Source organism: Cylas formicarius, unplaced genomic scaffold (genome assembly GCF_029955315.1).
Source record: "Cylas formicarius isolate icCylForm1 unplaced genomic scaffold, icCylForm1.1 PGA_scaffold_6__28_contigs__length_40554024, whole genome shotgun sequence".
Lineage (NCBI taxonomy): Eukaryota > Metazoa > Arthropoda > Insecta > Coleoptera > Brentidae > Cylas > Cylas formicarius.
Window position 1 is genome coordinate 30,159,825 of NW_026844347.1, and position 26,281 is coordinate 30,186,105.

At 33.1% G+C, this 26,281-nt stretch overlaps 1 protein-coding gene across 1 annotated transcript in view; it reads left to right on the forward strand.

The window, feature by feature from the left end:
* The first annotated feature begins 1,053 nt into the window (after nucleotides 1–1,053).
* The window catches only part of LOC132703709 (rap guanine nucleotide exchange factor 4), a 178,821-nt gene continuing 153,593 nt past the window's right edge, over nucleotides 1,054–26,281 (forward strand). The window contains exons 1-2 of the mRNA XM_060673134.1: nucleotides 1,054–1,192; nucleotides 2,176–2,363. Of these exons, the coding sequence (XP_060529117.1) occupies nucleotides 2,335–2,363 (29 nt within the window). The 5' untranslated portion in view covers nucleotides 1,054–1,192; nucleotides 2,176–2,334. The remainder of the gene's footprint in view (nucleotides 1,193–2,175; nucleotides 2,364–26,281) is intronic.

The following is a 26,281-nucleotide window of genomic DNA, read 5'->3' on the forward strand; positions in this document are numbered from 1 at the left end:
TGTTTACGTGCGTTGCAAAAAGGTTTCGCATGCTCGGCTGCGCTGTGTTGGGCTACGGTGCCCTCAATGTGCGGCTAGCCTAAATATAATGTTTTAACCCGAATTGAAACACTTCTGAGCATACGCAAACCCGCACAAACGCGAAGATTCACAAAAATTCAAATGTTTATGCTAAAAGTGACTTACCATGCTAGAGTTGGTTTTTCTCAAATGGAAAGCACTGTTGTCGACATAGACTCATATTTGACCAAACTTCAGAGCAGCCATGACTTTCGGCTTGTCTAAATCTGTCTAACAAATAAAATTGCTCGCTTACGTCAGTTAGAAACGTAAAATTCAATTAAGTCTTACTTAATAACATGAGTAGCAAGTTTAAAACCATTGTTACAGGAACAGTGAAGAAGTACAGTTTAATTTCAGTATTTCTTGGAACGGTACTTGTCGTGCCATCTATGTTCTACAGGCGAGTTATCGACCGATCTAAAAGCACAGACCAGTGGTAAACGCTCATATCCAGACACCGATTAAAAAAAGTTTGTGATAATTTTTTTAGTTCCAAACGCATAGGCTATGATGTTTTTGTAGAAATGAGAATGATCTTCCGCGGATTCCTATGAATTTCTCTAACTGTGATCTCCAAACACTTAACTCACTTTTCCGAAACAATGAATGATATCTGGGCATATTTTGAGAAAATACTGCCTTAAAATGCTCCTTCTGAACTGAAACCTATCGAATTGACGAACTGTCAATGGCCATTGGTGAACGTCGTTAAATCTTTTTGGATAAAAATATTAATATAATAAATATAATAATATAAGTATAACATAATAACATAAATGCAATAATAATAAAACAATAAAAATTATCTGTATAATATCTAGCAATTATATAGTTGCAACAAAAAGTTTATGAGAAAATTTGTTTAGACACAACCCATAATAATCTCTATGAATCAATTAGAGTTTATTTGTAACTATTAATGACATTGACCACTATTTCGTAGCTGGTGTGCTAAAGACAATTAGCACACAAGCTTAAACGCTACGACTGCGAAATGACTAAATAACGAAATTGTAACTGATTGAACATGTTGTGTAGAACATGTATCCTTATTTAAAAATAGTGAAGTCTTGAGTGATTGTTAAAAGCAAGAATTTTTTGCGCTGCAGAAAAAAAAATATTTGCACTGGTGAGTCACTTTCTTTTGTAATTTATATTCATTAAATTATTGGTGACCAAATGGCCTTCAATACCGGAAATGTTTGTATGAAATCGGGAAACTTTTGTTTTGTTAGAAAAATGAATAAGACCGTTCTATCAGTTCTTTCATAATGGTGACTAAATTTTGTTTTCAATAAGAATGGAACAAATTATGCTTTGGAGTTTGAATTTATGTCCTTGTTGAAACATATATAGGAATCCTTTGCAGTGTTAGTAGCCAAAGTAGTAAGAGAGTTTGTTCATATTTGGAGAGTGCCGCAATCTTGTTAGCACTAATACCGAAACAAATGATTTTTTGAATTTGAAATTGAAATAATTGGGAATCTTTTTTTGGTATTAGTAGATCCTAATCACTTTTTTTCATATTCGTATGTATTAAAGCAAACACTAAAATTAAAAACGAATGCGGAACTCTCTGCAGTGTTAGTGGCGAAATATAAAGGTCCGCTGGCAATTCGGAACCATGACAAGCCTTGTTTGCCCGATTTATCACTGTCACTATTTCATCCCGCCGAAAGATCCAGTGGCAAGACAAGCATTTTGTACCAAATCTTTGTAGCAGACTTGCTGACAACCATTAAAACGAGTATTTTTGCCATTCATTCAGCGAACTTGAGATTCATTCGTTAGATTATATGATGTCACTTAATACCGTATATATGGACAATAAATATCGAACGATAATCTGGTATAAGCAATTTGAAACCTACCAGAAACTGAATTATTTTACACCTGCGCGATATCACTAGTTTGAAAACGGTTGTAAAGTTGTTCGAGGTGGGCTGTGAGAACAAACTTTATTCTTTTTAAAAATGATGAAAAATAGGGTGGCAAAAAGTATGTAAACAATTTCCGGAGTGCAAGGATGAGGTGAGAGTGTATCGGGAGAGCGATCCAAAGTTATCCTGATAGCGCGTCTTGCGCATACCTTTTTATCCTGTGTTTCGGCAGGCGATCGTCGCACACAACGAAAACAGCCAGTTGTTGCTCTCGTGGTGAAATGAGCGCGTAAATGATGGCGACCCGATTTCACGCGGATTCGTAACTTTATTTTTTTTGAAGAGGCACGATCTATCGTTCGCACTTTTCTGGGGAACCTCGAATGTAGCGATGGAATGGATTACGTCAATCGATAAAAGGTAATTGCAAGCGCTGCCAAGAAAGTGTATTTATTAAAGCGACGGGTTTTCAGACATTGTTTAATGAACATTATTTCTTTTAAAAAATGTTCTCGCATCTATTCTGATATATCATAATTTGATAATTTGATTAGTTTGGTGGAAAACTGTATCTGCCTAATATAAATAAAAAATATTAACTTTCTTGTATTAATATATTAAATCACGCAGCCATGATACAGAATATAACTTGTCTCTTACATTTTATCCGACACCGCCAGGTAATCCTTTTAATAATAACTATTTATAAAATCCGAAGGGTGCGAGTGTCAACATAAATTTTGTTTGTGTGTGTTGGTACGTTATTCGTTAACTGATTATTGTTCCAAATTGATGTCGTAATAAAAACTTGCAAATTTGATATATTTATGATTTTTCTAATTCGCACTAATAAGTAATTTATATCACTTACCGCTCACCAGTCACTTGGATAAATAAATTTCTTCTACTCCCCCTCTACTTCCTACCCTAAACTATCCAATTATGCATTAATCAGGCGTGCGCAAGGTGTCACTTTAATACGTCAGCATAATTAAACCTAAACACTTTGAGCGTTTCCGGTGGCTAATATTAATTTTATTTTAATTATATATTTGAAATACTATGCTACGCTATTGCGACCTGGGATCCTAGAAATGGTCAGCATCGCGGGTATCTTTAGCAAATTCGGATATATATTGGAAAAACTGAAATTTGTTTTTTTTTATTTTTTTTTACATGTATATTTAAAATTTTTGAAAAAAAAATCTGCCGTTTGAGTTTCATCTTTTGTCGAAGTAAAAATTCTTTAGGGCGTCTCTTTTTTCTTAAACCGTTATCAACTATCATTTTTCTAATCGACGCCATATTGGACTATTACAGTTTTGAATGACCTCTTCAATTACCTCTTAATCGATGTATTACAAATTACCCTTGTAGTTCCAATGAAATAAAGTATTGTCCTTGATTCACACAAAACTTCTTTACCTTCTCCCAGACCCTCTAATTTCAGTCAATATTTGTACCTGGCTCGTAAATTCAAATTTTCAATATATCCTTAAAACACGTCTCGTTTTAATGAAACGCCTACGGGATTGTTCACTTCGACAAAAAAGGACATTATAATTAACTCCATTGCTGCCAAAGTGTATCCTCAACTGACGTACCGTTCTTGTGAAGGTATTGTTCGGATTATTTCCATATAAGTTTTGTTCGGATCGTCTACATATTGGTTAGCGTAAACAAGCAGCCATGAACCTTTTCTTCCAACGTTGTAGTATCTCAAAGCATATACTTGACATTCACTTTACGGACGATGTTTTGAAGCTGCGCTTCAAGACGTCCTTTCATTCATTTCTATTCAACGGTTATTATCCGACTGCATGCCATTGATCCTTTTTTTACTTCCCTATGAGCGAATAGCATCGTTTTTTGGCTCTAGTTTAATTAATCCAAGTAACACGATTTATTATTTTGCTAGCGGTCTTCAGTCGTATTCCGATTTATTTGTTTATGTAAATGAATAGGTCCGACTTTAAACAGTCTGTATAATTTAAAATTGTTGCTCTTTTCGACACCAATCCGATTTTTGATTCATTCGTTCGAATAAATAAAATATTTTTACATTTTGTTATAGGTGCGAGCAGGCGATTGCGGCACCAAAAGTAATCTGCTTCAAAATTGAATGAGTATTCGATACAATCAATAATAAGCATTTTTGCTCCTGGGTATCCGTATTCATAGAAATAATCACTTTCAATAACGAACACACTGAATGCTTGTCCTCGGAAACCACTTGTATAAACGTTCATTCTGTTATGTAAAATCAACTTTTTTGCCAAAATAGTGTGGAGACTGGAAGTTTTCGGTTTGAGCAAAATATCATTTGCAACAAAGTTCACAGGGAAAACGAGCTATTCCTAAAGAGTCAAGTGGAGTGATGGTCTTTTCATTTTCTCAATACTAGGATACACCGTAAACCAGGCAAAGATAATAAATTTAGAATAATCGAAACAATTGATACGAACAGGTTAGAAATCTATCACAAAATGACCATATTTCTTAGTACATTTTATATTCCCTTTTAAATTGGTACAACCACTTTATATTGTAATTAATAGATTTTGTTTTCTTTTGTTACTTATTGTACGAGGGGTAAAACGCAGGTGTAAGATGTACTCCGTGAATCATATGAATTTTTTGAGTAATGAGTGAATGTGGTAACCTATTATATGGACATTTTCATTAAACACTTATTTACATTTCGCACGCTGTCACATAATGCCAATGTTTCTTAGTACATGTCATATTCCCTTTTAAATTGGTACAAGCAATTTATGTTTTTATTAATTGAATTTATTTTTTTTTGTTAATTATTGTACGAGGGGTAAAACGGGAGTAAAAAGCGAGAGGTACTCCGTGGTCACAATTTCGCTGGAATTTTTCTGGGAATTCCTCGGAATTCCTGTGCAATGCTTAGGAATTTTTTTGGATTTCCTTATTGTATTGACTCAATTAGGGTTTTAATTTGTTTGAGGAGGGCGGAGCTAAAGGAGGGACATGAAAGTTGTCTTGGATGGCTGATTCCCATATTTGGGAAAGTTTCCTGAGTCGCGGTTAACGCGGTTACCTTTTGCCCCCCTGAAACAATATATAAGCAGGTACAGAGTGGAATGCGAGCCAGCTTCAGTTAAGGCCTGAAGAAGCCAAGAAGATGATCGGCGAAACGTCAGCAAGGTCGCTTCATCAATAACCGACGGACGAGCAATACAGAAGTTTTGTAAATAGTATTCGAGTAGCCTGTGGAAGTTTCCTTGAAAAATTAAGCAAGAAGTTGATTGGCTCGACTGATCAAATTATATTAATGTTGGATACTAACAGTTTTACTAAATCACATAAGCTCGGCCATTTGCGCAAATACATTTCGACTGGCGGTAGAACGACTGTCCACATATCAACTTAAAAATTATCGCATTAAAGGACAAAGAGAAGATAAAAAACGGTGGTGCAAATAAAAATAAACGATCCGTATTCCCCATGAAGGCGCATATCAATGATCCTTCCAAATTCACTGACAATGTGTTATCCATATTTGAATTGATTCTCTTTTAAAGCCGACTTTTTAGTCGACGGCCAGTATTGGGCTTCGACGCGATCTCTATTCTTCTCGATGCCGACATTCGTTTGACCCGGAACCATTTAGCCAAAAGGAAGCTACCGTTTTGGGTTTCATGCGAGCCAGGAAAATGCAATTTAATCGTTTAGTGCTTATTCTGCATATGACATAATTCAACGTTAACAAATTGATTAATTTAAAGGTCATAAAACGTTGGTTCAATCTTGTACGCGCAACATTTAACAGCTAACCTATTATAGCTTGGACGCAAATTGTTCAGATTATCTGTTTGAGTTATTTCATAATAAATCGCATCGCGTGACTTTTCAACCAATAAATGAGCAGAAATAAAAATATCACTGTACAGTGTAAACCAAACTGCAAAGTTTTCTCTGAGAATACAAACACAATAGCCATGTGCCTACATCATCCACAACTACCAAATAACATCAACTACTCATCTCATCTCTCCCATTTCTAAATACGCATCCGAAAATGCTTGACAGGTGATGGACATGCGATCTTCATAAAAATGTAGCCTTAAAGTCCTCCAATTTTCAAGATGCAAAGTCTCAAAATATCTTCAATTTGGGTCAATTATCGTTTTTGAAAAAAATTGATTTTCCAAACTGAAAAAAGTGCAGTTATTATATATTATTTTATATAAATTAAATATCTTCGAGTCTGCTTAGATTCTGCCCCAATAGGCAAAGGAAGCATTTTTTGAGATTTGATTTTAAAATTACGCAAAGCTTTCAGTTCGACATCTTGAATTATATCGTATTTCAATAAATATTAAAACAAACCCTTTTATGACTGTTAGCCGCAGTTGACTTCCAAACTTAGAAAAATCGCGAAATTTTGGTATTCTAATAAAATTTTGCCTTCAATTTTATGAAAAATTTGTGTTAATAAAAAGTTTTAAATTCAAAAAATATATATTTTTTTAAATCTGTCGCACCCGTTACGGGGAACTTCTCAAAAAATAAATATTAAAAACTGTTGTTCACAACAAAGGTTTCTACTGCGGCTGTTACTTTAGCACCATTCGTTTTGCTTCAAGCGAAAGTAGGCCATGAAATGAATCTTTGACACGCTACAAAACAATTGCTGAAGTAAAAACTTTGACAGATAACAACAGTTCTGTAATTAGTATGAATTTTGATTGGAAAAGTGTGCTTGAAAACTCGAACATATTTCAAAAAAGGTATATAGTGTCTTCCTAAATGACCACTTTATTTTTTATCAAATTTCTTTTCACTAGTAAAACAATGTTGCAATGACTTTTTCTACTCCCGTCTGTAAAATGCCTAATTGCAAACCGATCTAGCGTGAATGAAGTGTCACTTTACTACGTCAGTTTCGTTTCTCACGGGTACCGAGCCACTCCGGACATTTGGGAGCAATCGTATGTTTTCGGAGATTTTACCGCACGGTTTGAATTTTGACGTCTCATCAGTACAAACAAACAAAATTGAAGGTTAGGACCTGGTTAATCCTCTTAAAATGATTTCTCTTCTAATTGCATTCTTTTTTTTTAAATAAATTATTTAATGCTCAATTGTAAAAGTCAAATAATGAACATAAACTTTTTAAATTGTGTTGTTCCTTTGTTTTATATGACATATCCAATAATACATCTCTCTCTGTCTAACATACACATTTCAAAGAGACAACAATAGCAGAACCGTTAGGTTTATTGGCAACTACTATTATTATTATTATTTTCAATTTGTTAAATTGTGATTTTTTTTCGTGACAGTCGTAGAGAAAGTTTAGTATGTAACACGTTTAGTAAACTCTATCTTACACTTGTACATATTTTTCTTGCTTTTAGTTTTGATAACCTAATCCAGAATCACTGGCAGAATGGAAAAATATAGGCAAATGTTAAAAGAAAATCCAGAGAAAAGATAAATTTACCGCTAGGGCCTAATATGTAACTCAATATTTATGTTTACATTTTTTCAGAAAAATGTTTATTAATGTTATTTGTGAAGTATTTTAACATTTAGTTAAAGTATTCGCTGTGTTTTCATTTATCATAGTATTCATAAAAATATTCCAAAATAAAAAATTGAATGACGCATATCACCGTAACGTAATTTTAAGCTTAAAAAAAGCCCATAAGAAAAATTTAAGATACTAATTACCCATTTAATTTGCATGTCTAGCGTGTCTAGTTGTCCATTTAGATAAGAAAAAATATTAATCGTCAAGTCAAATTTTATGCAATCTTCATTTGATTAGATCTGTGTAAAAAAACAAATAAAAACAAAATAACACCCCCTTTTTTAGTTCATAATAATTTCTCTTATTGTCGTTTCATAACTACTTTCACGGGTCCACATTGTATGTGTTACATTAAATGCGCTGCAATAAATATCTCGTTATAAAAGAAAATGTGTATCAAAAAATCTAAAACGTAACGCCCTTTACGGTGGAATTACCCTTAACTAATTTTCAAAATCTTAGGTGTTAAAGTTTAATTGTTTCAAAACTGACAAGCAAGGTTCCCTTAAAATTGGTTGCCTCTAAGGAATGCAAAAAAGATTTGCTTGCAGATTAACATTCACATCGATGCATCGAACTGGAAAAAAGTTATCATAATTCAAATAAAATAAAAAAATAAATACTATTGTGATATCAAAAACCTTAAAGAGCTTGGAGGTACCGTTAGTAAGGTACAAATTTAGCACACGTTTTTACAGGCACCATGGACCGATGTGGCCCATTGCCGGCTGTATAAATATTTTATTGCTTTTCAATATAGCGCGTTCAATTTGTCAGTCAACAACAAAGTGCTTCCGTGAGGAGGATTACTCTTATTTTACCTTTTAGTTTATTATCTCCTTTTGTAGCTTCCATTTTAGCAAAGAGCAGAGAGCAGAGAGAACAAAATATTAATTTGTATAATGTTTTCAATCAAATTCGCAACATCAGCGATTTTTTTGTTATATTCTAAAGTTTATTTTAGTTATTCCCCACTATAAAAATTTTTGTTATTGAACAGGAAACCATCGTATATTTAACTCAAAATCAAAATTAAAGAAATGTTAAAGTTTTGGGTGTTTTGAATAAAAAAAATAAGGCGTACTAATACAGTGTGTGCCACTTACTGTACACCCTTGTAAAATCATTGTTTACTTTTCGATTTTGATATATTTTGTTTGTTGGATGGGTCTCTGAAAAATGCACTAAAACCTTGTTTTGCTTACTGTTTCAACATAAAGTCGGGGTCATCTGAGGCTATTTAACAAAAGAGAGAGAAGTGAGGAGTACTATTAGGAATTTTTTGAAAAATAAATTGTCAAAGAATTCTTATTCAGGAGTACTTAAAACCCAACTTACCATTTTTTATAATGTTTGGATACAGGATGTTTGAAATATCATTTGCGTCCCTCTTAAGGCTGTACATCGTTGTAAAATCTTTGATTTCAGTTTGATTTTAATAATTTTTTTTTGTGTTGGATAGATCTCTCAAAGACGCACTAAAATCTTACGTTTCAACCTGAAGTCATGGCTAACTGGGACTAATTTTTTATGTCAAATATCGAGATGGGAAATTAAGGATTTCTTTAAGAATAAAGTGTAAACGAATTTTTATTCAGGACTACATAAAACCTAACTATACTAATTTCCATGAAGTTTGAATACAGAATGCTCGAAATATCGCGGGCCCCTCGCTAAAGCATTACTTCTGCGGAATGTTTGTTTATGGCTAAATTTTGATAATTCTTTTTTGCTGGATAGATCTTACTAAAGAGAAATGAAACGATTTTTTCGTCAAGTTATGGCTAACTGACACAGTTTTTTGAAGCTGAAAATCGAGAAGTACTTTTGGAGATTTTTTCAAATTGAAAATGACAACAAATTCGTGTTCAGGACTACCTAAAAGTAACTAGATCAATGACTAAATTTTTTAATATTAAAAAAAAAATAAATATTGTAAACCTTGTAAATAAAGGTTATTTTATGTGATTTTAAGTCCTTACAAATTTTAATTATAAACATATCACAAATACTAATAAAAACGACTTTTTTAGGGACATTCATTTTTTAGTATTATCTTAAAACAATAGCATTAATTAGTAAACAAGATTAAAATATAAATTAGATAGTCAATTTGGCTGTCGAATATTAGCTTGTCCATGGCAACCTTGATTTTACAAAGGATACAGGTGATATTTGATATTTCTGTTATTTTCATTATTAGATGAGAATTAAAATTCGTGTTTAATTTAAAAAATACAGCATTGTAAAGTATGTTTAGTTCATATCTAATCATCTCTGAACAGATTTAATTTTAAGAAAATCATAAATAAACATTCTACACGAGAATTCGTTGACCTTTATTCTTAAAGAAATCCCTACTAGCCCTTCTCGATATTTGACATCAAAAAGAAGTTCCAGTTGACATAAGGTTTTAGTGCGTTTTTGAGAGGTCCATCCAACAGCAAAAGAATTATCAAAATCAAACCGTAATCAAATATATTTCAAACACCCTGTATTGTAAGTACCCCTGAATAAGAATTCGTTGCCAATTTATTTTTTTAAAAATCCCTGATAGTAATTCATTCTTCTCTCTCTTTTGTTAAATAGTCTCAGTTGGCTATGACTTTAATGAATCAATCAGCAAACCAAGGTTTTAGTGCAACAATTTTTTTTTATCAACAAGGGTGTACAGTTCTTAAGTGGGACACACTGTATATGCGATCAAGTTTTTCAAAATTCTTTTTTTTTTCATGTAAAAATTCTAAGTCTGTTTATGATAAAATTATAAAATAGGAAAGCGAAGGGGAAATATCTATAAAAGAACGTATGGCAAAGTAAGTATATTCCCTAAAATGCGGAAGAAATATCAAGGGACCAGTGTGTATGTAACGTAGTGCCGGGCAGGTAAAAATATTTGTGTTCCGGCGAATAATTGGTTAATTAAGTTCCACGTTCTCTGTTTTTCATTTATTCATCTCCAAAGAGACGAGGGACCGTGTTCCATTATGTGCTTTTTTCGCCGTTGCGAGTTAGCCTTTCAACTTTTGAACAAGCGGAAAAGGTTAATTTACGAAAATACTTTGAAAAGTGTTGTTTTTGTTAATCGCAACTGTATTAATTAGTCCTTTTAAAAATATTGTTTCACTCTTTACTCTGAAATGTCGCACTGATCAGCCATGCGCAAAGTGTCACTTTAGTCACGGGCCTGGCAGCGATCGAATGTTTTCAGTCGATTTTAAACACATGTTTGTGGTGCTGTTTTTTTATTAAACACTTGTCCCTTGACTAACCAAAACTTGTTGCAAAATATACTATCTTAAAAGGCAATAAGTAATTACAAAAGACAATTATCGGTCTTCTGGTAATGCAAGCAATGAAAGGTGTGAAGTGCTCTGTGCAAATGACCTTTTATTGTATAATCACTTATAATTATAATTTTCTTCAAGACTAAAAAGCGAAACATAATAATTAATTAATTAGTTGAATTACTCACAGCAACAGAATCAACCTCTAAATCGAGATGTGCAATAAATTAACGGCTGGTTTAAACTATCTTCAGAGAGAGAAGTCATCTTCACTAATTAATATCAACTAATTACCAGTTATTAGCGAGAGGACTTCACTTCAGTAGTCCATATTCAAACAAACCAAAAACAAGTTTTAAGACCACTTTTGGTGTACTTAAATAAAGTATGGAATTTTGTCCTCAATAATTAATTATTAAAAAACTATACAATTGCTCATCAGTGATTACACATAGAGAATTGTGTTTGAAATTATCTATTTAGTTCCGCATGCCTCAAGTATCATAAGGCACCTTTTAGTAATTTTATTACTTGAAGTTTTGTTAAATTTTGGTTAGTAAAATCTAAATAAACATTTAAGTTCTAAATTTATGCTGCGAGTAGTTTTGGTTAGTTCGTTAGTTAGTATTATATTATTAATAATTAATAATTATTATATGTTTCTCCTAATAAAAGTAGGGCTTACCAGGCGCATCAGATTTTGTAGTGTTGGCTTTTACAAATAGTCATCCATATTTTCGTCTTATCAAACTGCATCCATGCGGACAATTCATTAACTTTTAGATCCGCATAAAAGCGCCGTGAATGACTTTTTATTGATCCGTTGATAAATGGGCTTCAAGGAATTGCTTGAAAAAATATGAAAAACCATTTCTTGCTTAGTTAGTTAGTCTGTGTAGTTATTCTTTAACTTAACTTGCTAACTTACTTTTATTAATTTATTATTTAAAATGTTAGTTCAAGAGATAACAAAAAACTATTTATAAAAATTGAAATAATAGGTTTCCAAACCTAATTTTCATGAACTAATTTTTTCATTGACTTTAAAATATTGAAAACAAATTAATGCTAAATCTTTAATATTAATAAGAAATGTTTATTTAAAATTTATTAATATAAGATTCAGTAGCACGCGTAGGGTTAAATTGGAGAAACAAAAAAAAATTGACAATAAACCGAGTAAGACTTATATCTTCACCGCCTATTTTTTTTTAGGCATTAGAGGCTTCTGCAGAGTAGTCAACCTTGGAGTGCCATAAAACAATGTTTTCGCAATTGCGTAGTATTCAGCGAAACTAGTTTAAACCATTTTTAATTCTAATTATCAGGCTTGGCAAAACGCGGTTATTTACGACCGAGTTTTAAAGACTTAATTACGGAAACAATTCACTATAAATATAACGTCAACTCGTTAGTGGCCTGTTCAGGCTATTTCTCTTCGCGGTAAATCCCTACGAATAAAATATGCGCATTGTATTTTGCTTTAATCATCAACGCTCCAAGAGTTCCGCATGAGAGAATTTTTTTGGAGTCTCAAATTTATTGATTTTTGGAGTTATTTGCTATGTTTTAAAAATTCAGTACTAAAAGTTGCCAATCTTTAGTATTAACTAAGTTATTTCATTATTATGTTTATATTATGTCATATAGTTTGGTTAAAATTGTGCGGCAGAATGTGCATATGTATTGTTAAGTTTTTTTTTTAATTAATGAGCGAAATGTTTAGCTTTATATAATAAATAATCGTTACAAAAAGGAACAAGAAGAAAATCAGAAAAGAGAAAGTTCGGTTCCTATTCAATTATTGCCAGAATATGTACGTTAAATTCAAAGCTGGAGGACAGATACACTATCGAAAGAGAAAGAGATCAAAATTAACTTAATAGAATATCATTAAATTAATCACAATTTTAAGTCAAAATTCAATAATAATTTACTTGCATTTAGACCTGCGTATACAAATGTCGAATACAAATTACTTACAGATATACTTACAAAGGATGAAACGATAATAATAATAAAGATTCAAAAACTCGACACTAAAAATTTGACGAATTGACATTGTATTTACTGTGTTGCTGATTTAGGAACGGCTCTTTGGACAAGGTGTGCTAAAAAAATAAGTTCTCTAACATATGTTAGTTTCAGCAAGTTTGTATGTTTACCAGAAGTGATCCGAGGATTGGAAAAAACGTTGGCACAAGTGTAGTATATCTGGGGGGGGGGGATAAGATTAATTTTGATAAATAAAGAAACACTTTTTGATAAAACTTAAAAGTCGCCTTACGTTTTGAACACACCTCGTACTTATCCCAACGTGGAACCTTTCGATCTCATAAAGTTAATTTAAACTAAACGTAAATGCACTATAGCCTGCGTTATTTTAGTTTGCAAACGTATGGGAAACAAAGCTATTGAATTATTTCTAATCATGAGAAATCACAGCAAAACGTGGAAAATCAGATATTCGATATTTCCAAAAACATTTACCTTTAGCACAAATATCGATACGATTTATTTGAACAAAACTGCCGCGTGTTTCGCTGTCGCGAAATAGTTAAACATTTGTCTAAGCGAGTCTTATACGTGAGTAAACGGCTCTAGGGTTTTTTGCGATTTGGGAGTTGAACGTAAGTTATACATGGCAGAGACGTTGTTGCCAGAGGGTGCCATTTACCTTCGTCTTTCGAGCTTATCCGTTCCATAACAATAATAATGCGACCCTTTCGAGTGTACTTTGGGGATTCCTTTTCGTTAAATGACATAGGATTAGGCTTATACTGCCACTACATACTAGTTCGCGCGATACGAACTCTTAAAATTTCACTTTACCAAGTGCAAATGACGCGAACGACTTAGGAAAATTGGTTTCGCTTTTGTATAGAGGATCGACACGGAAATCCCATCTTGAGCGCAGTTTTGTTGTTGCGAGTTTGAATTTGGAAATACAACCATTCATGATACGCGGAAAGCAAAAGCAAAATGGTGTATGTAAAATAACCAATTCTTACTATTTGATCGCTCATTCCGATATTGGATATTACTGGACACATTTTTTAATCGAATTGTACTGTTTGTCTCACTGTATTCACTTACCTCGTAGATTTGCGAGAAAAAGCGTATCAAAGAAGGTTCTTTCTTATGTAAACACATCTTATTTGACAGGATCTTATTTCAATAACTCGTAAACCAAACACCTTTACTCGATAGAGTTTTTACAAATTCACTGCCAAACGGTTGCATTATCATTGGATCAAGTGAGTTTTTCACATAGCTCGAGTCCTAGAAAAGGGGGTCAAAAACCTGTTGTCTTTGGTGCTTTTCGTCCGTGGAAAACAAAATGTACATAAATTATGTAATATAAAATTCTCTTTTGCTACTCTCTTCTCTCTCCGAGCCACTTCGGATATTTCCGAGATATTACCGCACGGGTAGCTAAAAACTAACGGTCGTAGAAACTAGTAGAGTGTGGTAAAGTTTTTAAATTCCCCCTTTATCAAACACTCGCTTTGCTGCGCTCCGCTCGTGCCAAATAATCTCGTGACTCAAGTGCCGTTTACCCAGTTTTATTTCTAAATCTATAGAGATTTTTTTTTGTATTAGAACTTTACACAACAGTTAAATGACGCCCATTTTTGAAGATGAATATAACAGTTATACAACATATAAAACTAATTCTTTAAACTGTTTTGTAGGAAATAGAGTTAAAGCATTTGATATTATTTAGTAATTTAAAGCAGTGGCTAATAACATGATACTCAGTACAAGACAAGTAATATTCAAGTTCGACGATTTATTCATTCATATTATAAATAAAAGATCGTAGTTTCATATTTAGCTATTATTAAACGGAATGCGTTATGTTTCTAAAACAATAAGCTTGTTGAGCACTGTCTGGTTTATATGCATTATATCAAGGATATATTTTTTAATTCTTAAAATTAATTTTTATTGCAAACTAGTATTTTATTATATCTAAATAATACGATGTATTAATTAAGGTTTATTCTGCATGTGTAAAATAATTTCCTTTCATATGCTCTTGTGCATTGCACCTTTGAACTCAATATCCAGGCACACAGCTTCGTAATTAATTTGCGCTATTGGCGAGTGAGGATGTGTACTTGATTCGAGATTGTTTGTCGTACATAAAATCACCTGCAGGCAAATATTTATGACACCTTGGTCCTAAATAATGCAAATATTAATTCAAACGAAAAGGTAGAGTAAGGGAATATTCGATGTGTTTGCCAATTCTGTTTCATGTAATATTAAGTATATTAAGTCAGCGTTTCCTATTAAAATTTACACGTTTGCACAACACAGGTAGAGAATATGAAAATATAAAATATGATTTTTGAATATTCGGATTTGTGTTTTTTATTGCAAGTTGCAATCATTTAAATTCACTTGAATATTTTATAGTTAGGAAAACATGGGCAAATATTTGAGTATTGTTCGAATATTTACGGACGGAATTTATTGAATATTACCAAATACTCAAAATGGGAACAGTTGTGTATTTCATCCCAGAAAAATTCCTCTGAATATGATGCTTTGCACAAATGCCAAGACAAACTGCGCTAAGGAGTACTGATGATCTTTACAAATTTTTTGAACAACTAGCACCTTAATAATAGAGGCATCAAGCATACGCATGAAATTCAGAAAAGACTACGCTTAGTATTGTTACTAGACCATACAATCATAGTTTTACCACGTTCTATCTATCTCTTCTTGTTACTTTCGAAAATCGATAAAATCGAAAGTATCTGCGCTCGTATAAAAATTTTATATCTCGGTAACGGTAGGTCCTTTGTTATCGCCGTTGGTACAGAAATGATCACCGTCGAAAAAAAATTTTTTCTGTCTGTTTGTTCGTTCTCCGTTCTCCGTTCTCAGTTCTCGTCTTTTGGTTTTTCCTGAATAACTTTCGAACCGTTGGAGCTACAAAATTGAAATTTGCCTCCTTTTTAACTCCCCACGAGGCACAAAAGTTTATAAGAAATGGCCCTGGTCCGATGCCGATATCCATCTTTTTTTCGCGATTTTCGACTGTTTTTTGGACCTTACTATGAAACACTATAATTGTCCGAAATTTGAACCAATCGACTTCATATTTGCTCCGTGACATAACCTATTGAAAATGGGGGGTCGGGAAGTATTCTAAAAAATAAAAAATCGTGCGTGTAAGGGTTTACAAAAAACATCATTTTTCAAAAACTGTTTACGAGACCAAAAAATTCTTGAACCAGAAGAAGCATAAGATACGGCTCTATAAACTTTTATTCTTGACAATTTTTCAAAAATATACAGGGTGCTCCGCAAATTCAAAAAAACTGAAAAATGGGTCCCCCAACTATTAAAAATTTAAACTGAAAGACTATGATTCAGATCTCACTATCTTTTAAATTGCGACATAGCCTGCAAAAACTTTTGTATTTAAGGTATTCAGCTATGTGTTACGTGTTCAAAATTCGTGAATATCAACTTCAAATTTAGCAGAGAAGTAAAAGTCCGTGTTCACATTTTTTTAAAATGTTTGAAATTTTTTTTTTTTGGTAATTTTAGCTTCCAGAGAAATATGTTTTTCTCTATAATCGTTCATCCGATTGGCAAAATCCTTTAATCGGCAGACGCAGAAGGTCCAGTGCAATAACTTTTATTTCGGGCTTTTTTTCGTTTATATACAGGGTTTTCAAATTATAGGCAAAAATCTAAAAGACCTAGAAAATTGTTCTTTTACAGAGTAAATTATTAGCTGCAATCGTAAAAAAATCCATATTGAAATCGTTATTTCCGGGGCTGTCAAGACGCGATGACGTCATTGATTATTAAGGCGCACTGCATGGTTTCAGAAAAAACTTATTTTCTCGAAAACCATTTACTATTTTCAAACAATTCTTGAACTAAGAATCCAGGGCTATAACCTCTACTTCGAACAATGATTGCATCATATGCAGGGTGTGTCGTTTATGGGCAAAAAATCTAAAATATCCTAAAAATTTCCGTTTTTGTGGGTAAATTATTGGCGAGAAATGAAAAACCGTTAAAGGTGGGATAATTTTATTTGAACAGTATCGTAAAAAAAGAGAGTGAAGTTCGAGAAGATGATCCTCTTGTTATTAGTTCTCACTGATGGTATTCTAACAAAAATCAGATTTAGTTCCTGAGTTTAGTCATTAGTCACTACTCTTTTTTTTCCTACACATCCGACTGATTTACTTGTACAGATGCCAGAACATTTTTGTTCTCCACTCTAGACACTTAGTGTCGATTGAGACACCTATCTCATTTATTTATCTAAAAATTCCCTAAATATTTCTTTTCAATAGACGCTAAGCGCAAGAGAGGCGAGGGTTATGTATTTTTCTCCTAACTTTGTTTTTCGCACTGTTTTCGTCTTTCACTCCGAATGATGACTTTAGTGAAGTATAATTATATTTCCGGACTTGTCTAGTTCAACGAGCTTGCCGTGTTGGACCTTGTCGGCATCTGGAACTGGAATAGAACTTTTCTGGTCCTCTATATTAGTAATGGTCTAAGTGGAAAAAAATTGCCTAGCTTGCGCAGGAAGTCGAAAATTTAGATAAATTTTGAACGTCCGATATAATTCACTACCTACCTATATTTCCGTTACGTTTCGAAAACCGATCGTGCCACCACCCAAAAGCTCGGTAGAAAAGTTTATCCCATCAATATCAAATTTTCCCCTAGTCTTAAGTTGGAATTCCGACTTAGCTGTGGCGATGATTTATCATGCCGATCCCTTCGCTGAACAGGGAATTTTATAAAGCGATAACAGCGAGCAATAACGCTTTGAGATTACACCCGACGCGAAATTGAGCTGACAGACAAAAAATTGGAATTTCTAAGCGTCGATGCATCATCATGTGCACGTTATTTCATTTCCTCTCGACGATTGGACGTGTCGGACTGGACCGCCGTATACGCGTAATAACATTTAAGACATTCTTTTTATATTTTATTTTTTAAATTCTTTTTCCGTCCTCTATTGAAATGTCCGGAACGCGAATATATGAATTAGGCGTCTTATAAGGCAGTCAGTGTGCTGGCTTTATCTTTTTCGAGTAATACATTTCATACACTTTTAGCAGAGTACTTTGGTCAGTTTTTTGTTTTTAATCTGGGCTTTTAAGTATGAGTACGGGTGCTGAGATTTGGCTAACGGATTGTCTTATGACTTTCATTTCTTAACAGGTAGTTTGTGTTTAATGCTGGAAGTACCGGCTTGTCTCTGTAGTTACCGTAATTTGGTGTTTTGCATTGGTCACGTGCTAAATAAAATATAAACTTTCCTGATAAGTGCGACTGCATTGAAAAGTTTTATGAAAAACATTTTAAACGGGTATTTGAAGAAGTTTATAAACTTGTTGAATAGTATACTTTCTCCACGATCGTCACGAAAAAAAATCTGTTAAATAATAGATTCAGTGAGTGTTGTGAAAAATGCACAACTATCGGAACTGAAAAAACATTAAAATATCATTAAAACATACAAAGCCTGACTAAAGCACCGGAAACAGCCAAATTGGCTGGCTATGTCTCATCAATGATTAATTGGGTATTTTGGTTAGGTAGTAGAAAAATTTAATTGTTCGCTCTCATTTCTTTCTAAATAATCTTTGTTTTAGAATTTTATATTTATTGAATATATATTCAATTGTTGGTTTTTATATACGTATTTTTAATCGTGTTCTAGTTAATTGCGGAAACAAACTAAATAAAAATGATTTTTTTGCTAAAGTGCTTATCTCTGACTCTGACCGGATAGGACCTTGTGAGCAGCAATGAGGATATATCTTTGACTATGCAACCGTTGTTATAGACCGTAACAAAGTGCGTCCATCGAAAACGTGTTCGTAGCAATTTTAGATAATATTATCTCTATTAATTAACGCTATTTAAATTGGATTATGCTTCGTTTAAGCTTTTTAAGAAGTCTGACTAGCCAAGTTTTTGAAGGGTGCGTGTATAAGTTGATCAGTTAAGAATAGCGAGCGATCATATCACAAAAGATGTTACAAATATTGAAAACAAAATTCATGATATAGGTAACCAAGCGAAATGACTGAAAATCACTTTCAAGTTTCTAGGTCGGCTGCTAGAGGGCGTAATACGAATGGCCAAATTGAACTGGATTAAGTAAGGTATAGCAAAAATATCCTCATTGTTAACTTAGAGAAATCTCTGCGCATTTTGTTCATTTACTTTTTATTCAAATAAAATGGTGAGGATTCACATTTGTTTTTAAAAGAATAGCAATGAGTCCGGTTTTGCTTAATGAAATTTAGCAAATTAGTTCTTGTTGCAAATGTGGTTTTGAGCTATATAATAATGGAAAAAGCACCAAAGTTTGCGCTTTTTATCTAAATATGTGAAGTGTTTTTTTTATGTGTGTAAAGAGTAAAAGAACTGAATGAAATAATAGAAGAGATCCCCAAGTCGCTGTATTTTTCGAATTGGAAATATTTATGAATTTCTTTTGGGAATAAAGCAGCAGCGAAGCAAGCGCGTTATTCCCCCTTTTGTTTGTCACTGTTTTTGTTAAAACTATCATATCCATTAAATTACCTCACAATTATTATCATTAGGATATACGAAAGACCGTTGCCAAAATCAATCACACTGTATTGTGGGTCAGAACATAAGCGGTCTCAAAAAGACCAGAAAATATAGTTTTGCACGCTTTTTGCATATTTATTTCCGAACGTGGTACGTATAAATAAAATTCCAAATATACACGAATCGTTCGTTTGCTCGTTCTCGTGCTCGAATTGTTTGAGGTTGACTTTATTTGATGTTTGCGTATGGTTAGTTGAAGCTGCGTTTGAAGATGATCGCTGCAATTCCCGGTTCGCCAATATTTACAAAACCAGAGGAATTTTTATTATTTTGGATCTACTTAATGGAAAATCAAAGTTCTTTTATCCCCCGCAGTTTCTCATGTGGTTTTTATTAAATTCCAAAGTTTCCTAACAATGTTATTAGAAAGTTTTATCGCTGCGGCAAAAGTTGAAAAACTTGTTACGGACTTTAATTGCATTTGTAATTTTGTAGTTGGCTTCGTACCGTCTCCGATCGGTAACATTGGTTAGGAGCAACTCAAATTGCTGTAGCGAAACCACCTGAAAGCTCTGCAGTTTTTGGGAAGCTATAAATTTACATCGAATAAATTACGAATTATTTGTTATTGTTATATGCAGGTGGTACACGTCCAGAGGGTTTTATACACATGGTAAGCCTTAGTAGGAGCTTTTTCTTTTTTGACTAACCTCGGTTGCTTAGCAATGATGATTTTGGAAAGATTGACAATAAATTAACACTCCAATTTTGAAAAATTCAGTAGAGTTGACTAGTTATCTGAAGAATGTTAAACATTTCAGACAATGCTGTGTCGATTTCTCTTGATATTAAAAATTTATGTATTTCGTGTTATTGCATTGATTTAGTGAGTTGTTTATTGAACGGGTCCACTTTGCCATTGTTATCAATGACTTTGTTCTTCTTTTGAGTACGGTGCTAGAACAAAATTTCTTTAAATTCGATGATATATTTTTTAACAAGCTACGGGACTAAAGAAATCTTTAAGGACAATCTTAAGCAGCAAATTATAGTCAATTCTCCGCTTATTTAATAGCAAAATTTTTAATGTTTATCGATTCTTTACATGACATTTTTTAGCTTGGTGAGTAAAGTCGGGGGGAGGGACTCTTACCACTTTACCTATTATTAATTAGGAAACATCCTAGAATATAATAAAATAAAATGAGTGTAAATCTCAGTAAAGGGAGACTGTTGTGACAGGGTTCTAATTAGCTGTCGCTAGTCTTACGAGTGTCATAAGTTTTCTCCTAATAAAAAAAAATCTTAATATTCTACAGGAGTGCCAAAGAGTAAAAAAATTGATCTTATGGAGAAATTAGAAATCACAAAAGCAATAAAAGAGTCCTATCTTGGATTGCGTTAGTTTACTTTCCAAGGTATCTCACGTCTCTTTCTGCCCATCCAACCTATAGAGATCGTTCCGGCGGATATTTTTTGCAGCAACGAAAAACGTTACTGGCGAATAATCCCAAACCAACGGTGCTACCCGATCAAAGAGGAATTTCGGATCATTGGGTACTAATTTATTATTATCCCTGGCGGCATTTATTCAAATGCGGCTAGGCAAAAGCAAAGCGGGTCCATCGCAATTTTGTTTTGTTAATATCGCGCTGTTAATGTAATTCTAATAGAGGGATAAATGTATTTAATCACTCTAGAACAAAGTGGATGGTCGCTGAAAACGTGTATTTGCTGTGAATGCATTGCAGTGTAATGGAGGTAAATCTGGTAAAAGGTAAAATTGGAAAATTGGACGTGCCTATACGAATACGAAGGTTAAAATTATCAACGTTTTTCGAAATATATTAATGTAAGAATATTTTTAATAACTAAACTTTAATGTGCTTCGCGGGCCTCTTTTAAACTCTTTTAAAATTAGTGATAGCAATGTTTGCAATATGCAGCGTCACATTTTGGTACAGTCGGCAACATTACCCCATTGCCACTGCGCAACAGCATACGTCACTGAATCCGTCCTTTCGTTATTTATCCCAAAATGTCATATCGAGGGCGGGCAGGGGTATTTGATTATTTTCCAGTGAACGACTATAAATCTCAATTTAGAATTACAATTGCATTACGAAAAATTGAATATAGAATTAAATTACAATATATAATAAATTATACAAAAAAAATAGGTTCGTATTTTTTTTATCTAAAATTTTTGCAATGAAGAAATATTTGCAGAGATATGGTTTTTCAAGTCACAAAAAGCAGTAGTGTGCAAACCTGAACTTTGTTAAAACATATCGTTCTAATAAAATTTTACGAAAAACGACAAAAACATTTACATATACAAACACAAATATAAAATTATCAGTGGACATTTATTAATTGAAAGGAACCCCATTTTTATCGTTGGCTCGCTCCCAGGCACCCCTGCATCCCTTAGGGTATATGGAGATAATATTGAAAAAAGTCATTTTGATCAAAACAAACGAGAACCTCTCCCAATGACTCGGAAAACAAAACGTCGCCTGGGCGTGTGGTTTGCGTCGAATTATAAAATCCATATTGACCTCGAACCCGATTCAAAGCCTCCCCGAACATTAAATGCCTGAAAGAGCCGGTAAAGGACTCGCTCAGCCGGAACATTAAAAAAAAGATATATCGATACGTCGGTTCTCTGTTTATCAGATGAAATTATTTTTGTATTCTAACCGAATTTGCTTCTATTTCGATGCTTTGAATCTCGCAAACGGCCTTCAGCTTGAGGCTCCTTTATGTGGCTAAAACGCGGAAGCGAATCGTTTCCCAGGGCTATATTTATTTAATTTTATTTATTAATGCTGGTACATACTTATTTCGACAAAAATCCTTCGGGTTCGTTAAATGCGATGAGGAAATTAAGCAATACCACTTAACGGAACTTTATTTCGTCCCAAAATAAAAAAAATCGCCAGCTATTGAAACTAACTACAATTATATAACGTTTCCCTTATAGATATTTGCGCGTTGTGGCTTCCCGTTTTGACTAACTAGCGAGCGCGCGGTAGCGGTCTTCCCGAGAAGCGTCTGCTTTCGCTGCAATACGAATTTTTGATTGTGACATTTCATTTTACACATTAAACAGCCTAAAACTATTGCGGCGCTTTAAACAACTGTCTGTATTAAATAAATAATAAAAAGAAAATCACTTCTCAAATCTCAAAATCAAAACGACCAAAAATTCACACGTTTGTTTCCGCCATTTCGAAAATAAGTTTAAATAGCTTAAAAGTATAATTTAAATAATTGAATAACTCACAATCGCAAATATCAACATTTACTATTGACAGACGCCAAATTTTGTCTCTAGAATAGTAAATGAGGTGGGAAAGGGCGGCCCCCTGGGGCAAGGAGGCCCACCTCAAAAATTAACCACACTTTTTTTTTCGTTATTATAATTATAATTTTTTGTTATTTGTATATCTTTAGCCCTTTGCGTAATACCAGGGGAAAAATGGACTGCTTAAAAATTCTAGAAAAAAAGCTATTCTATATTATTATAACCGAATCATGTTTAATTTATTGAGTGTTATTTTTTGGATAATTGTATGTATTTAGTCTAAAGCCATAGCTTTCGAAAATCTTATAATACCAATAACAAATTTTTCAATCGATAGAAAAACAGGTACTAATCGGCAACGTTTTTTTTTTTATTTCACACTTTTTAATAAATATTTCTAATTATTATATATAACATGATAAATGGGGGATAGTAGGGCACGAATGCCGGAAGCTTCGCCAAAATTTGGGTAAATTTAGTTGAAGTTAATCAGAAATAAATCGACTTAATGGTTAAAGGCAACAAAAAATAATAAAAAGCTTAAGTGGACCGATTTGCCCCACTCACCCCCATATAATGCAACAAGTGTGGTAAGCGGCATTTGAGTCACGAGTTTATTTTTTAATCTTTAATAAACTAGTTTACCAAACGTATTGCGTACTATATTTTTTCTACGACTGCTAGTTTTTGGGTACATTTTTACAAAATCTCCGAAAACATCCAATTGCTCCCAAACCGGTGCGGTAAAATCCGGGAAATGTCGGAAGCGGCTTCGATTCATGGGAAATAAAACTAACGCAGTCAAATGACACTTCGAGAACGCTAAATTGATGTATAATTAGCTATTTAACAGAAAGGAGAAGAAAAAAATCAATATTGCGTTATTGACATAACCTTTTGTTCTAGGACATCCACCATTTAGTCAAGAAATATGAATGCATATTACAGTATTATGGTCTTATTTATTTATAAACATTTTAAAATTAATTAAAAAATGCTATAAAGTGAAAAGTTATGGTTATAAATTATTTTTGATTGTGAGTTATAGGCCTGCGCCACATAACTTCTCTCTACATTTTTAATATTTGCATCAGCACAGACATCTAATAAAATGATGGTAAAAATAATTATCTTAGTATTTGGGGAACCAGTTTATTGAGGAATGTAACAGAGACACATATTTATTGTAACTACTGTTTGGTAATTATTGACTTTGGTGTGTTTTTCAAAACTTCTTAATAAAACACTACTTTCCAGATGTCGCTTGATACGCATATGTAAAATGATAATCTGGCAAAATTATGTTATTATTAGTTTCTTTTGGTCTTTTTTTATGCCCCGAATGCGTCTCCTAGGATTATGATGTTACAGATGATTACCCAACAAAACCAGCCAATCTATAACCATTACTCACTTACGAATAAATGTTTTTAGAGAACACGTAAACTTTATCTAACAAAATTTGTAAGTAAAGGAAACTTGCCTAGTAGTTTAATGGTATATCAACATGGAAACGTCGAGTCAAGAACTAAATCTAACTTTAAGACAGATGTTTGAATTTATGCAAGGTATCGGCTGGAGAGATCAAAGGTAAACTTTTGTTCTATTTTAATACACATTTTCAGGATGCGAGAGAATATCGGGAATATCGATAGGTGTTTCCAGCAATTTTTCTTTGTTCGATGCGCGGCTAACAAGCGCAACGAACACCATTGTTTAAAAAAATTCTGTAACTACTGCTTTGTATAAAAGAAGTATCAAAACTTTCGATAAATTAGATAACAATTTTGAACAATCACATCGCAAATTGCAGAAGCGCGGGTCTAATGCTGCTTTGAAATGTTAAAAATTCAAGCTTATAATCACGGAACAAAAGAGAGCGAGACTACAGAGCGCATAAATAAAATTTCAAATATGGTAGGTCAAAATTTTTAGGCATCGCTGTAAAATGCATAGCGTTCAGATTATGATCTATGATCTATAATTAATGCAGCCAAAGGCAAAGCAAAAACACCTGATCGATATAATGTTCATTAAAGCTTACACTAAACTCTCTCTCCAACTTAAATTAGTTTGTTTGTTTTATATTTTTACATTTTTTTACATACTGTTCATATAGCTTGTAAGGTTTTCTATTCAATAAGCTAACTTTTCTCTGAAGCGCAGCTATTATTATTATTGTTTTGTTCTAGTGGTACTCTTTTCTTTTTTCTTTCTTCGCTTTGTTCAATCTATTCGATATTAATTCATTTTAATAAATGTTAAATACATGTTTATTTTCTATAAAGATAAATGTTAATTTATCTTCTAATTGCCAAATAAAAATAAATTGTTTACTCAATCTAATTCATAACTTATATCTATATTTTCTTTGAAAAGTACTTCATATTATGCTGTTTAAAGATTTAAACAATTTTTCTAAATAGATCCTCTCTTCATACAGTTACAGTTCGCAATTGCATGAAAAACGCGGGTAATGTTATATTTTTTACCTTAAGCAATGCTATAGTAAGATGTGCTTGAGGATACATACATAGATATTTTGCAATACACACTCACAGGTCAAGTACCGTCAGAATCAAACATTTTTACTACCATACATTTGTGTTATAATTGTAAAAACCTGAAGCACAGGGAGATATCAAAATGTTACAGGAGGTAAAAAAGTCAATCAAACCTGCAACCACAAATCCATGAACATTAGTGCTGATCAAAGAGTCCAATTTCTGTCATTATTTGCACCAAATTACAAAAATGTATCTCTAAATACGCTTACGTACACTCACGTAAACTGAGTATTGTAAAACAAAGCATTAAAATGGGAAGTGAGATAAGGAATATCACAGTATCTTAACACCCTCTATATCTTTATGAGATTGTAAAAGGAAACTCGGCCACCAAGTTGTGATGAGCTTTTCTCGGTTCCACAGAAGAAAGAAAATTTTAAATTCATACATTTGCAAACGGGTATAATCCAAAACTCGTTCCTTTATTGTCGATTATTTTTAAGAATCGTAGCGGAAAAATAACACGTTATTGCAAGAGTTTTATTAAAAGTTTCTTTAGCCATTTTGGCCCGTTTAACATGCAGGTTATAGCGGCTCTTATCGCGTGTTCATTGCCTGGCGTGCGGGATATTGTTACTCCTAAATTAAATAGGATATTATCGTGACAGTTTGCGATACACTGCAGTACGCTGCGACAACCTTTTTTTTTTCGTTCGATTCGTCGGCTTAAAGTCAATATTTTCTTTACTGGTGAGGACAATGGGCAATATACCAATGAAAAATCGGTGCGCTCGGTGGCGAATTTGTCGTATTTGTTTATTCAGCCTATGGCAATGAAAGAACAAACATGTTTCGTAACGGTTGTGTTGCGGTCTGTGTGCAGTTTTAATGAAATAATCTCGGAACTCATTGTCTGGAAAACTTTGCTAGGTAAAAAAAATCTTGCGTCCGTGTAGAAAATTGCAAGCAGGACAACTAACGGTGGATTAAAGGTTGTAAAACGTTGCAATTTGCAGAAAAATCTTAGCTGAGATGAAATTTTTGCAGCTTAGCTGCTAATTATTGGCTACCCGTTGTGCTAC